Here is a 13,333-nt window from a genome sequence, read left to right on the forward strand (position 1 = left end):
AGCCACGAACCAGCAAACTCAATGTAGAAAAAGCAGGACACAGAGGTGTAATGAGCATGGAATGGCATATGGGTTTAACCACCGATTGCAATATATGCCCATCTCTGGCCAGACTAATGGCACTTGTAGACACAGAGCTGAGCCTGTTAGTTTTGCACAGCCCAGCGCAAAGGATCTTTAGAACATGGGCTCACAGAAGCACCCAAAAGTGTGAACCCTATTGGATGGAGGTTTGCAGTGCCAGGGCAATCCTGATGCCGTTGGGGCCTGAACAGATTAATACAACTTGTGAGAAAACTGAAGGAAACACAACTTACATCTTCAAGATCTTCTTCAGGCGTTGCAGGTGTCCTGTCCGTTTTGTCAGTGTTATAGGAGGTGACCGAAGAGGTTTCTGAATCAACAGAGTCTTCGTCAAATCCAAAAAACGTCTCCACAACATGCCTCTAAAAAAAGAAAAGATGGATGTTATTGTGCTGGCATAAATAACAGTTGTACAGTGCCTTGAAAAAGTATTCACAGCCCTTGAAATGTTCCAAATGTTCTCATGTTTTAACCAAAAAGGTAAATGTATTTTATTGGGATTTCATGTAAAATACCAACACAGTGGCACATAATTGTGAACTGGATGGAAAATGATAAATGGTTTTCAAAATCTTTAATAAATATTGGAAAAGTTTATCGTGCATTTGTATTCAGCCCCCTTTACTCCGATACCCCTAACTAAAATCTAGTGGAACCAATTGCCTTCAGAAGTCACCTAATTAGTAAATAAAGTCCACCTGTGCGTAATTTAATCTCAGTATAAATGCAGCTGTTCTGTGAAGTCCTCAGAGGTTTGTTAGATAACTTTAGTGAACAAACAGCATCATGAAGAAACACATCAGATAGGTCAGGGATAAAGTTGAAGTTGAAAACACAGTTGTAGCAAAGGTATTTGGCACAATTATATTACAGAAACACACACATTGTACATTATATACTACTGTAATAGAGTGGATTATAGGATTTTACAAGCATTTTAATGCAGTTCACACTGGAGATGCCCGTCAGGCACGGAGAGAGAGGGGGAGAGAAGGCAGAATATTACACGGTAAGACCTACCCCAAAAATAAGCCCTACTCTGTCTTTTGTTGCCAAAATTAATATAAAATCCGGGCTTATTTTCGGGGAAACATGGTAGCTGCTTACTGACTTGCATCCGATATAATCAACAGTCATTTAAGGAAAGTAATTTCATGTGTGATGATAGGACTGAAAGATGGTGAAGCAGTGATCATAAAATTGTTATATGTTGCTAGGGCTGGTAGTTATTCAAATGCATTCAGAATGGTGAGATATGGAATTGACACAACTGCAAACCTGCCAAGACATGGCTGTCTACTTAAACTGAAAGCCCGGGCAAGGAGAGCATTAATCAGAGAAGCAGCCAAGAGGCCCATGGTAACTCTGGAGGAGCTGCAGAGATCATCAGCTCAGGTCGGAGAATCTGTCCACAGGACAACTATTAGTCATGCACTCCACAAATCTGCCCTTTATGGAAGAGTGGCAAGAAGAAAGCCATTGTGTTGAAAGAAAGCCAGACATTGTTCTGTTTGTGAAAAGCCATGTGGGGGACACAGCAAAGATGTGGAAGAAGGTGCTCTGGTCCGATGAGACCAAAATTGAACTTTTGGCCTAAAAGCAAAACGCTATGTGTGACAGAAAACGAACACTGAACATTACTCTGAACACACCATCCCCACCGGCAAACATGGTGTTGGCAGCTGGTTAAAGTTGATGAGAAGATGGATGGAGCTAAATAAAATATAAAATAAATAAAATATACAGTATTCAGAATCGCCGTTTTCAGCGATCTGAATACTTTGAAGTGTAAAGGAGGGATGGGGGGTCTTTTAGACCCCCCATCCCTCCATAAAGAGTACCTGTCACCACCTATTACTGTCACAAGGGATGTTTACATTCCTTGTGAAAGCAATAAAAGTGATCTAATTTTTTTTTTTTTTAAACAATTTATTCATTTTAAAATAAATAAAAAAATAAAAATAAATTTTAAAGCGCCCGCCGTCCCCGCGAAGCAAAGAAAACGCATACGGAAGTCGCGCCTGCATATGTAAACGATGTTCAGATCACACATGTGAGGCATCGACGTGATCGTCAGAGCGAGAGCAATAATTCTAGCACTAGACCTCCTCTGTAACGCTAACATGGTAACCGTAAAACATTTTTTAAAGCGTTGCCTATTGAGATTTTTAGGTACCGTACTTTGTCGTCATTCCACGAGTGTGTGCAATTATAAAGTATGACATGTTTGGTATCTATTTACTCGGCGTAGCATTATCTTTCACATAATGCAAAAAAATTGGGCTAATTTTACGGTTTCGTTTTTTTTTTTTAATTCATGAAAGCGTCCCTTTTCCCAAAAAGTTGCGTTTAAAACACCACTGCGCAAATACCGTGTGGCATAAAATATTGCAACAATCGCCGTTTTATTCTCTAGAGTCTCTGCTAAAAAATATATATATAATGTTTGGGGGTTCCAAGTAATTTTCTAGCAAAAAATATGGATTTTATCTTGTAAACACCAAATGCCAAAAATAGGCTTAGTCATGAAAGGGTTAAGTTCTATTGGCAGATGGCGTGTCTAATTTTGTTTTGTTTTTTTAATGCACAATAAAATTGTGGAGAATACTGGGCTATGTGTTTTACCTCAAATTAAAGTTTGGGAGTAGGCAGTTTCATTTTAAAAAATACAATGTAACATTGACAAGGGACACCAACATAGTTGTATCTTTGATCTTAAAAACAACGGGATATTGGGGTTGTGGTAACTTGCCCAAAAAAAATTTAATAAAAAAAATTTAATAAAAAAAAAAAAAGCATAATAAGTATTATTCTTGATATCACTAGAAAAAAAAAAAGCCTTTGAAAATGTGTCTGCAATAATTCCATCAGTATCACCAGCAAAGAAACTTCATTATTATCCCATTAAGGCCGGGTTCACACTGCTGCGGGGGGGAGATCCGGATGTGATTCGCACCGCAAATCACATCCGATCTCCGTAGCGATGCGAGTTCAGCCATACAGATAGTATGGCTGAATTCGCATCGCTCCCGCAGCAAACTCGCACGGGACCCTTTTTTTGGTCCGCAACAGAATCGGATCGCATGGGGGTTCACACCATGCGATCTGATTCCTGTGCGAGTCGGCAGATCGCACTGCGATATGCGGACGGATCTGGGGGTGTCATTAACATATCATTGACACTCCCAGCCGTCCGCATAGGGCAGTGTGAACTGCCGGCGGGAGTAATGCGATGCGGGAAAACGCCGCGGATTTGCGGCGTTCCCGCATCGCTGTGGTGTGAACCCAGCCTAAAAGAAGAAGAGAATTGTGCGCTGCATTTGGAGATTTCATAATTTGCCACGTCACGAATGTTAATTCTCCATTACGAATGCTGGTTTACAAGACCGACAGCTTCTGGCTTGTCCTTGCTTCCGAGCATGCATGTTTGTACTTTGGACTTTTGTCCGACAGACTTGTGTACACACGCTCCGAAAATCCGACAACACACATTTGTCCACGGAAAATGTGAAAACCTGCTATCCAACATTAGTCCGTGGAAATTCTGACATCAATTGTCCGATGGAGCACACACACGGTTTGATTTACCCCCAACAGCCTGTCATCGAATATTTCCCGTCAGAAAGTCCGATTGTGTGTACGCAACTTAAGGCTCAATTTACACCTGAGAGATCTACAGCGATAGCTGCTGCAGCTATTTTTTTATTTTTTTTAATTTTTTTTGAGGGGAGTCTTTTTGGAGCAGCACCATACATTTGAATGGTCCTTCCTCCGCTCCAAAAAAGCTCATGTAACAAATCTTGGCACAGTCAGGAGTGTTTGTGGCTGTGATTTTTGTCACTATGTCTTTCGACAATCACGGCAAAATCATCCTGCATTTGGGGTGCCATTAATAATAGCATTTCAAACGCGTTCCGTGTTTTGCCACGATTCTGGAATTGTGGGCAGAACCGAGGTGATTCCGCCCGCAATCCGGCTCGCTCAGGTATGAAGGGAGCCTTATACTGGAAATATTGAGACAAAATGCATTAAAGTAGGTAGTGGAGTCTGGTGGAACAAGTTGTCAACTACATGGTTCTACTAGGAGTCTGTGCACAGTTTATGACCCTCTCCCAGCCCAACTGGGTGCTTTGGGTGTTCTCACTTCTGTTTGGACAAGGTCACTCAAGCACTCTTTTAGTTGCCCAATTTTGGAAACTGTAGTAGATTAACTCCACAGCACCAAATAAAAACTGAAATATCAGCTTTGCAGGAAATTGCCTTTGATTTGGTTGATTAGAGGAAAATCTAGAATTGTTTTATTTTTGAAATTACACATATTGAGCTTTTTTGTGGCTTTTAATTATTTGGTTTAAGCAGGTTTACTTTGGTGCCCCGTCAAAGTTCTACGAGAGGGGGCAGTTAGGTAGAATCTAAACCCCTGCATATTAAATGCCTTCAAAAACAGCTAAAAACAAAAAGGGGAAAAAAAAAAAAAAAAAAAAAAACTTAAATTCTGGTACGCTTTACAATTGCTTTATATCTACTTCACTGAAAACACAACAACAGTAGTAGCCATAGTGGCTGCTAGATGTCAGGGTTTGCACATGCAGTTTTTAATTTATACCAAAGGGCAAACCATTACCAGTTTCGCTTTTGAAAGCTTTGACTTTCAAAACTTGATTGGGTTCACACTTTCATCCTTTTCAGTAAGCAGAAAAAAAATCTCAAATATACATCAGTCAAGTCCTCAAAAGAATGTCATATAAACTAGGAAAGCCAAATCTCAGTTATGTTTGGGTATCATGCCAGTAGCAACTGCAGCATTTATAATGTTCACACAGAAATTTAAGAGAAAATAGTGAAAGTGCAAGGAACGCAAGAATAAGAGAAAGAGAGGAGCTTCTAAAGGAGCACTTCACTGTATACTCCTGAGAACTGTATTCTTTTTGTCCCAAGGTACTATATGATATAATGAGCTTACGAAACTGGAAAAGTCATTAAGTAAAACAATAATTAGCACAGTACAGACCTCACACTGCACACAAAGCTTTGGCTTCCTTATACAGAGGCTTTATTATAAGTCTACAGGAGGTGAGAATAACGGAGAATTTAAATACCCTTGCTGTTTTCATTAAGAAATTGCTGAAGTAACTAAATTGAGAAAGACTACCTTATGACTGCAATGTAAAGGGTTGGCCTGTATCAGGGAAGAAATGGGTTGGAAGGCAAGGTGGCATTTGCCCCTTGGGCCAGTGCTAAGATGATGTATTGAGGGTGATCCTAAGAGGCCATACTTTACCAACCAGACACTGGTCAGAGCAGGAGCTGCAGTTGGTGACACATGATAGGGCTCATTTAGATGGGCGATCAGGCCCATTGTCCAATCTAAGCCACTGTCTGCTGTGTGTGAATTTACCTCAAAGCTGTGTGCAGGCAGCTCATATAAGTGGATGAACATGTAGTGGCTGCATGGACACAGTTGCAAGTCAATATTTGAGGAGGCGGGGCATGGATTTAAAACCAGACACTGTGCAGAAATATTGCAGCACATTCTTCCTTTGTGGTTCTGGGAAGCCATGTGGCCAAAGTGCTGCAAAAGAAGCCACTGCTGGAAGACTATAATCCATGCTCTACAGGAAAAAAACACCTTTTACCGAGCACATAAATTACTGTGGCACCATGGCACAGCACACTTTGCTTGGTACACTTTACGACCTTAGGGCCATTTAGTTGTACCCCAGGCTGAAGGTTCTGAGACCCCCTTCTCTGTTGAGAACTATTCACTAAAGCAATACATATATGCTTTTTGCACTACCATGTCTTGCTGGATAATTTTAAAGATAACAAATTATCCATTTAATTTAAAAGTGATTTTAATGTAAAGATGGTCAGAGTACCAGGGTCGCTAAGACTCGAAAGGCTTATTATTTCATATACTTCTCATACTTGTCATTGTATTAAGTTATAGATATGCCCTGACTTCTGATATACACATGCTAGTTCCAAGTCAGTGACCCACCAAGTATTGAAGGGAAAATTTGGAATGATAACCCCAGAGCAAGCATTTTTCAAAAATAATTCAGCAATTGCAGTTACCATATCTACTTTCTGGCAGGTTCCTTAAGGGTAAGTGGTTTACAAATGGATCCAATTTGTTATGTATTGATACTATTGACAGGGTGTGTACAAGTTAAAGCAATCCATACTGCGCTTTGCTCGCCAACTCATCGTCTTGATCAGTTTGAGCTCCTCTATGTCCATCCACTGGCTGCCAATTACAGACAGAATTCTGTAATAATTTCTAAACGTTTTCTCTAGTCTGGTCCATCCACGTATCTTCTCAATTTGCAGATACCATCCCAAAGCACAGCCTCTATTCTTTAGACATTTTGTTCCATCCACTCCTCATAACTGTTAACCCTTTTCATATGATGCTAGGTACTCTGCAGTTTAAAATTGTACCTCCTATGGCAAGTGTACTGTACTGGCCAAGTTAAGTATTATCTGTATTACCCACCTTTGCTATTATTCCTTATATTATAAGAGATGATATTTCTATATAGATCAAACAATGGTTTACCGAAGTGTTTAAACTGAGCTTCTGTTCAGAGCACTGGAACATATTTGTATGTTAATTTTCAAATGAGCACAAAACACCTCTATCGTTCCTACAGTGCCTTGCAAAAGTATTCACCCCCCTTGGCATTTTTTGTGTTTTGTTGCCTCACAACCTGGACTTAACATGGATTGTTTGAGGATTTGTATCATTTAATTTACCACCATGTTTACCACCATGTTTCGCTGTGGGAATGGTGTTCTTCGGGCGATGTGATGTGTTGGGTTTGCGCCAGACATAGCGTTTTCTTCGATGGCCAAAAAGTTCAATTTTAGTCTCATCAGACCAGAGCACCTTCCTCCATAAATTTTGGGAGTCTCCCACGTGCCTTTTCGCAAACTCAAAACACCCCATTTTATTTGTTGAAATGAATGGCTTTATGGCCACTCTGCCCAACTCCATGGAATGTAGGCTTATTGTTATCCTATGTACAGATACTCCAGTCTCTGCTGTGGAACTCTGCAGCTCCTCCAGGGTACCCTTAAGTCTCTGTGCTGCCGCTCTGATTAATGCCCTCCTTGCTCAGTCTGAGTTTTGGTGTGCGGCTGTCTCTTGGCAGGTTTGCTGTTGTGCCATGTTCTTTCCACTTGGTTATGATAGATTTGATGGTTATCCTAGGGATCAAAGATTTGGATTTTATTTTATTTTTTATTATAACCTAACCCTTACTTCTCAACAACATTGTCCCTTACTTGTTTGGAGAGTTCCTTGGTCTTCATGGCAGTGTTTGGTTAGTGGTGCCTCTTTCTTAGGTGTTGCAGCCTCTGGGGCCTTTCGAAAAGGTGTGTATATGTAATGACAGATCATGTGACACTTAGATTGCACACAGGTGGACATCATTTCACTAATTATATGACTTCTGAAGGTAATTGGTTGCACCAGAGCTTTTTTTGGGCTTCATAACAAAGATGGTGAATACAAACGCACATGCCAATTATCAGTGTTTTATTTCTGAAAAATTGTTTTATGTATATATTTTTCTAATTTTACATCACCAACTTAGACTATTGTGTTTGGATCCAACACATATAATTTAGATTAAAAAAAACATTGAACTAAAGGCTGTAACGTAACAAAATAAGTTAAAAGCCAAGGGGGGGGGGTGAATACTTTTGCAAGGCACTGCATACAATACACACGTTTTAGAGCTGTCAATGATAAAAAATGAAAAGTTCCGTTATGTTCACACTTGAAGGCTCATGCTGAGCCCCAGGTGAGCAGCTAAATTTTCTGAGATACATACTGCCGCCAGCAAGATCTCACGGGGAGCAGGATTCATTGTTGCATTGCTTATCACTGGTCTCTGCTCCATCACATCACTTAATAGACCATCATACCACACAATGTTTTTATCTGCCCAAGCTAAACCTCCTAAAAAATGGACAACTTGAAATATTCAATATTCAAACATAATACAGCCCCTCGGTTAACTTATCTGTGGAAAATAATCTGTACATGCAGCACATACTGAAATTAGACTGTGCTGTTTCCCCAATCTAGACCTGGTCAAATGGAGTTGGAGTTAAATGGGAGTTCATTCAGGGAACAAAAACTGGTGTGACTGGATCCGTGCGCTCTATAGAAAAGTGTTATAAATACTGGATATAAATACAGGCAATGATCATTAAAGCTCACCCACTCTGGCCCTACCCCTAATTTGCTTGAGAAAAATCTTTTGCCAACATGGGCAAACAACACCTGCCTGCCACAGTCTGCCTTTATCATAAACAATAAAAGGCAGTATAATGCTTTATTATGTTGGATTGTAATTTCCTTATTTACAGCAGGAATATATGATCCTACATCATAATTCATGTGATGCGTAGAGCAGTTCCAGCCTGTGCTGCATATACAGAGCAATCTTTATTAACAGTAAAGTCTGTGTGAACTTTCCCGCACCAACCAGCACAAGTCATGACTTCATAAGTCATTGTTTCAAGTAATAAGTGTACATTTAACATTTTATACCATACTCTTGAGTAAAATTCTTAACCACTTCAGCCCCGGAAGAATTGGCTGCTCAATGACCAGGCCATTTGTTGCGATACAGCACTGCATAGCTTTAACTGACAATTGCACAGTTCTGCGATGCTGTACCCAAACAAAATCTACATCCCTTTTTCCCCCACAAATAGAGCTTTCTTTTGGTGGTATTTGATCACCTCTGCAGTTTTTATTTTTTGCGCTATAAACAAAAAAAAAAGAGCAAATTTTTTTGACTAAAAACACAATATTTTGGCAGGAAAGGGGTTAACTGTGTACCCTATGTACGTGTTCCAACTGTGGGGGATGGGACTGACTATAGGAGATGAGAGATCGTGGTTCCCAGCTTGTAGGAACTCACCTCGCAGAACTGGGATGTATGTGTACACACACACACACACACACACACACACGTCCCTGTTCTGCCTCTCATGTCCGCAATCACTCATGGTTGGCAGTCATCGCAATCACCGGTCATGGGCATCGGCATCCCCGCTGTGGAGCGGGGGCAAGCGCGTGTGCCTGCTATCCCGCTTAAAGCTACGGCGGTTCGCGGTATCGTGCCGACCTGCCGCAGTATAATGGCGGAGGCTGGTCGGCAAGTGGTTAAAGTAAAACTACAGGTTCATGTTAAGCTGGCCTTACACAGTTATTTTCCTCTTCATCCACACAAAGTGGAGAAATCCCCTCTACCGGGATACTGTATTGCTGTGTTATGATAGAAAATCTTATAACAAGTTCCTTCGACAGAAGTTGATTAACCACCTCCCGCCTGCCCAATAGCAAAATGACGGCTGGGCAGTGATTCCATTACCCTGACAGGACATCATATGACATCCTTCAGGATAATGAGCTATCACGTGCCCATGACGGCGCACATCGATCTGTGGTGCAGTGCGTCACCACCGATCTTAGTAAAGAGCCTCTGACGGAGGCTCTTTGCCACGTGATCAGCTACAGCTGATCACAGTGTAAACAGGAAGAGCCATGTATTGGCATTTTCTCTATATATCATCTGACAGATGCGACACTAGAGGAGAGACGATCGGCTGCGCTCCTGACAGGGGGAGTCTGCACTGATTATCAGTGCAGCTGCCTCGAGGATGCCCATATAGGACCACCAGGGATGCCACTAGGACCACCAGAGATGTGCCCACAAATACCAATCAGTAATGCCTTCCAGTGCATCCTTAGTGATGCCCATCAGTGCCTATCCATCAGTGTCCCCCCCCCCATCAGTGCCGCCAATCAACGTCCATCAGTGCCACCCATAAGTACCCATCAGTGCCGATCAGTAAAGGAGAAAATTTACTTATTTACAAAATTTTAAAACAGAAATTAAGAAAAACATTTTTTCTAAATTCTTCTAAATTTGTATAGCAAAAAAACAAAACTGCAGAGGTGATAAAATGCCACCAAAAGAAAGCTATTTGTGGGAACAAAATGATAAAAATTTGGTTTTGGTACAGTGTAGCATGACCGCGCAATTCTCATTTAAAAAGCGACAGTGCTGAAAGCTGAAAATTGGCTTAGGCAGGAAGGGAGGAAAGTGCCTTGAAGTACTAGTACCCAGTACTGAAGTGGTTAAACAGACACTTTTTCTGACCCCTCTAGAATAGATGCCAACAGTCCAAGGCCCGTTCTCCTTTTGCGTAGCAGGAACATGCGTAGCAGGAACATGCGTTCCCACTCACAATTGTTTTTTCCACGAGTCATACATAGGGCAGCCTATTCACTTGAATGGGCTGCCCTATGTGCGTTTGTCTTGCCAAAGAAGCTCAGGTACAAATATTGGCACTGCACCAAGGGCATCTTTTTGTTTAGCCACAATTGTCACGTGACAATTGCAGCAAAATCGCATCGCGTTTGGGGTGCCATTAAGAATGAGTGCCGCACAAATGTGCCGTTTCTGCCTACATTTCCAAATCACTCACAATGTGAGGTGGGCCTAGTGGGAAGACACAATTAAAGGATTACACAAACCCAAAGTTCCTCCATTAAAAAACTCATAATGGTAGCATTAGGACTTTAGCAGTTGTTTAAACAATTTATCACAAAGAAATCAATAGAGCTATAAGGAGCATATCCTAAAACTAGTCAACAACGCTCCAGTCTATGGCGTCCCTGAACACGTGCAAGTAAGTACACCGATTAGGCTGACCTGTCCCAAGCCAACATCCTATTAGCAGAGGCTTTATGGCATGTTAAATATTTTAGCCAGCAGTCCACAGCCAGACATATTTCTGGCAGTTTATCACTCACTGAAAAACGAAATACAAACATAGAAGTCATAACATGATTATATTAACAATCATCCACCCAAATGTAGAAAATAATACAATAATTTTACAACTAAATTCCTCTATACTGCAAGGTCCATGGGGCACGCTACTACTTTTGAGGAAGGCGCATGTGAAAGGTATATGTGGTCTTGTTTAAAAGTTAACTTCATGCTGGATAATAAACTATTGATTATTATTTCATGATGTAATGCATGTAATCATAGGGAAAAATGAATACAGTTCAGGAAAGTGAAGGAGGATCTACTGACTTCCATAGTTTCATCTGTAGTTTAGCAGCTTTTTTTCCATCAAAACCATGCATACATTTTGAGGGCCAATGACTCGGATACACTGGATTAGATTTATACTACACTGAACTAGACTATGCTGAATCAAAGACCAGAAAAACAAATACATACTTTTTATTTTTATTAACATTTATATTTGCTGTTATTGCTTATTTTGTAAAATCTTTTTCTGTAAATATTTGAAAAATAATTTTAACTTTTTGAGGAATGTTACTATATTTTAACCACGGTTATATCTCTGTCTGACATTAGAGCATGTATTACAGACATTGCTTAGCAATCAGAAATGTTAAACAGATCCTGCGACTGGTACACATTTCCATTTAAAACATGCAGTTTAAGCTATTGTATGTGAAAGGGTTGACGGATTAACTAAACCCAGTGTCCATCTGTCCAGAGGGAGCCCGCGTGTACCACGGTCACACTGCCCACCACCTAAATCTCTTGGTGCAATACTTTAGGTGCAGGAGAAGGCAAGTATGGTCTATAGAGGGGTCAAAGCAAGGTTAGGGTTTCATTTATTTTTTTCTGCCCAACAGGAGCTTTCCCTACTGCAATCCTGGAGGAGCTTTCTTGTCAATGTTTAAAATATAGTAAAGTGAACAAACACAGGCATATTTGAGATAGGGTCGATTTACGAGTTTTCTTATTAGTGCTTCTCCATTGCAGGGAGGCAAAGTGCAAATCCCTTATATAAACATATTTAAAGCAACTCCTCCTTTTGAAACACTGCTCTGTCAATATAAAGATGCTACAGGGCTGTCATCTTTATCCTCACATCACTACCTAGTAAGTCACTTCCCTGCAATAAACATGCATGTTTAGTATCAGGGCAGGTTCAAAGCCAGTAACTGAGTAAAGGAGGATAATGATTACATCCCCAGAAATTGCATCTTCAAAAAGTCAGAAAACCTTTAATCTCATTCTCACTACATAAATACATTTTAAAGGGTTGTCCTTGCCACAGACCCATTAAGAAAAAATTATCAGTATGCAGCACAAAATAAAAAATAATAATTAGAATACAGAGGTTTCACAGATCACTTACCCTCGTGTCTATAGGTGAGCTCCTGGCATCCAGAGAAATACAAACACACTAGTGCACACAGACAAATGAAGAAGGAGAAGTATAATATGAGTAGGAAATCTTCCATCGTTTGCTGGTGAAGAGCAGCTACTTCAATCCTAAATATATTCCATCTAATGGTGAGCTCAGTTCCTGCGCTGGTCTGAGCAATAACTTGCAGAGCCTCATACAAATGCTGCAATAATCATTGACACATTAAGCACCTGGGGTGCCTATCTGAGAGCTGGCCACTGAAGGCTAGGCAGATTAAATAATGATTATGAAAATAGAGAGAAACCCCTCCCCGACAGGGGACTGGGAACAGGTAGGCTGCCTAGTTCCATATGTGTCCCCGAGTCCCCAGGCTATTCCATGTGAGCTCTGTACAGCTAGCAACAGTAACCTGGAGCTGCCAGTCAGTGTGCGCAAACAGCAAAACTAAAAGTGCACAGTAAACAAATGCAGCTCAATAATCTTTACTGCTTCACATCTAAAAGCTTTTATTCCAATTACCTGGTGCTGTACAATACAGAGGTCTACGTATAAAACCTTAAACTGATATTTTGTTAAATTTTTTAGTGTTTCACCTACATCTTCAATTCAGCATTTTTCATATCGTACAGGTGCAGTGGGGCGTGTTTTAGACACATTTTACATATATACTTGTGTATAGAGAAAAGTAGTGCCTGTTTTCAGCTTGGACATGTTGGCCATTGCAGAATGTTATGCTTTTTTAATGAAATCAAATCCATATAAATTAGAAACAAACAGCAATTATTTTGCCAGCCCTTCTAAATATGCCCTAGCATGTGCTTTTAAAGGGGCTGTAAAGGCAGAAGGTTTTTTATTTTAATGCATTCTACGCATTAAGATAAAAGGCCTTCTGTGTGCAGCAGCCCCCCTAATACTTACCTGAGGCCCCTCTCTGTTCACGAGTGTCCAAGTCGTCCGAGATTCTCCCTCCTGATTGGCTGCGCCATTGACTGTGGCTGCTGTCAAAGTCAGCTAGCCA

General features: G+C 40.7%; 2 protein-coding genes across 2 annotated transcripts in view; both read right to left on the minus strand.

Moving 5' to 3' along the window:
- JAKMIP1 (janus kinase and microtubule interacting protein 1) overlaps positions 1–13,333 on the minus strand; it is a 329,059-nt gene that overhangs the window by 129,109 nt on the left and 186,617 nt on the right. The window contains exon 9 of the mRNA XM_077477804.1: positions 318–446. Coding sequence (XP_077333930.1) covers positions 318–446 — 129 coding nt within the window. The remainder of the gene's footprint in view (positions 1–317; positions 447–13,333) is intronic.
- Positions 318–12,618, minus strand: LOC143975425 (uncharacterized). Its single transcript, XM_077477805.1, has 2 exons — positions 12,304–12,618; positions 318–446 (listed from the first exon to the last, which is right to left on the minus strand). Exons 1-2 carry the CDS (start codon positions 12,407–12,409, stop codon positions 415–417), a joined length of 138 nt encoding a protein of 45 aa, XP_077333931.1. The 5' UTR covers positions 12,410–12,618; the 3' UTR covers positions 318–414.

This window comes from Lithobates pipiens, unplaced genomic scaffold, assembly GCF_037356315.1.
Source record: "Lithobates pipiens isolate NorthernLeopardFrog02 unplaced genomic scaffold, aLitPip1_a1.2 Scaffold_13, whole genome shotgun sequence".
Classification (NCBI taxonomy): Eukaryota; Metazoa; Chordata; class Amphibia; order Anura; family Ranidae; genus Lithobates; species Lithobates pipiens.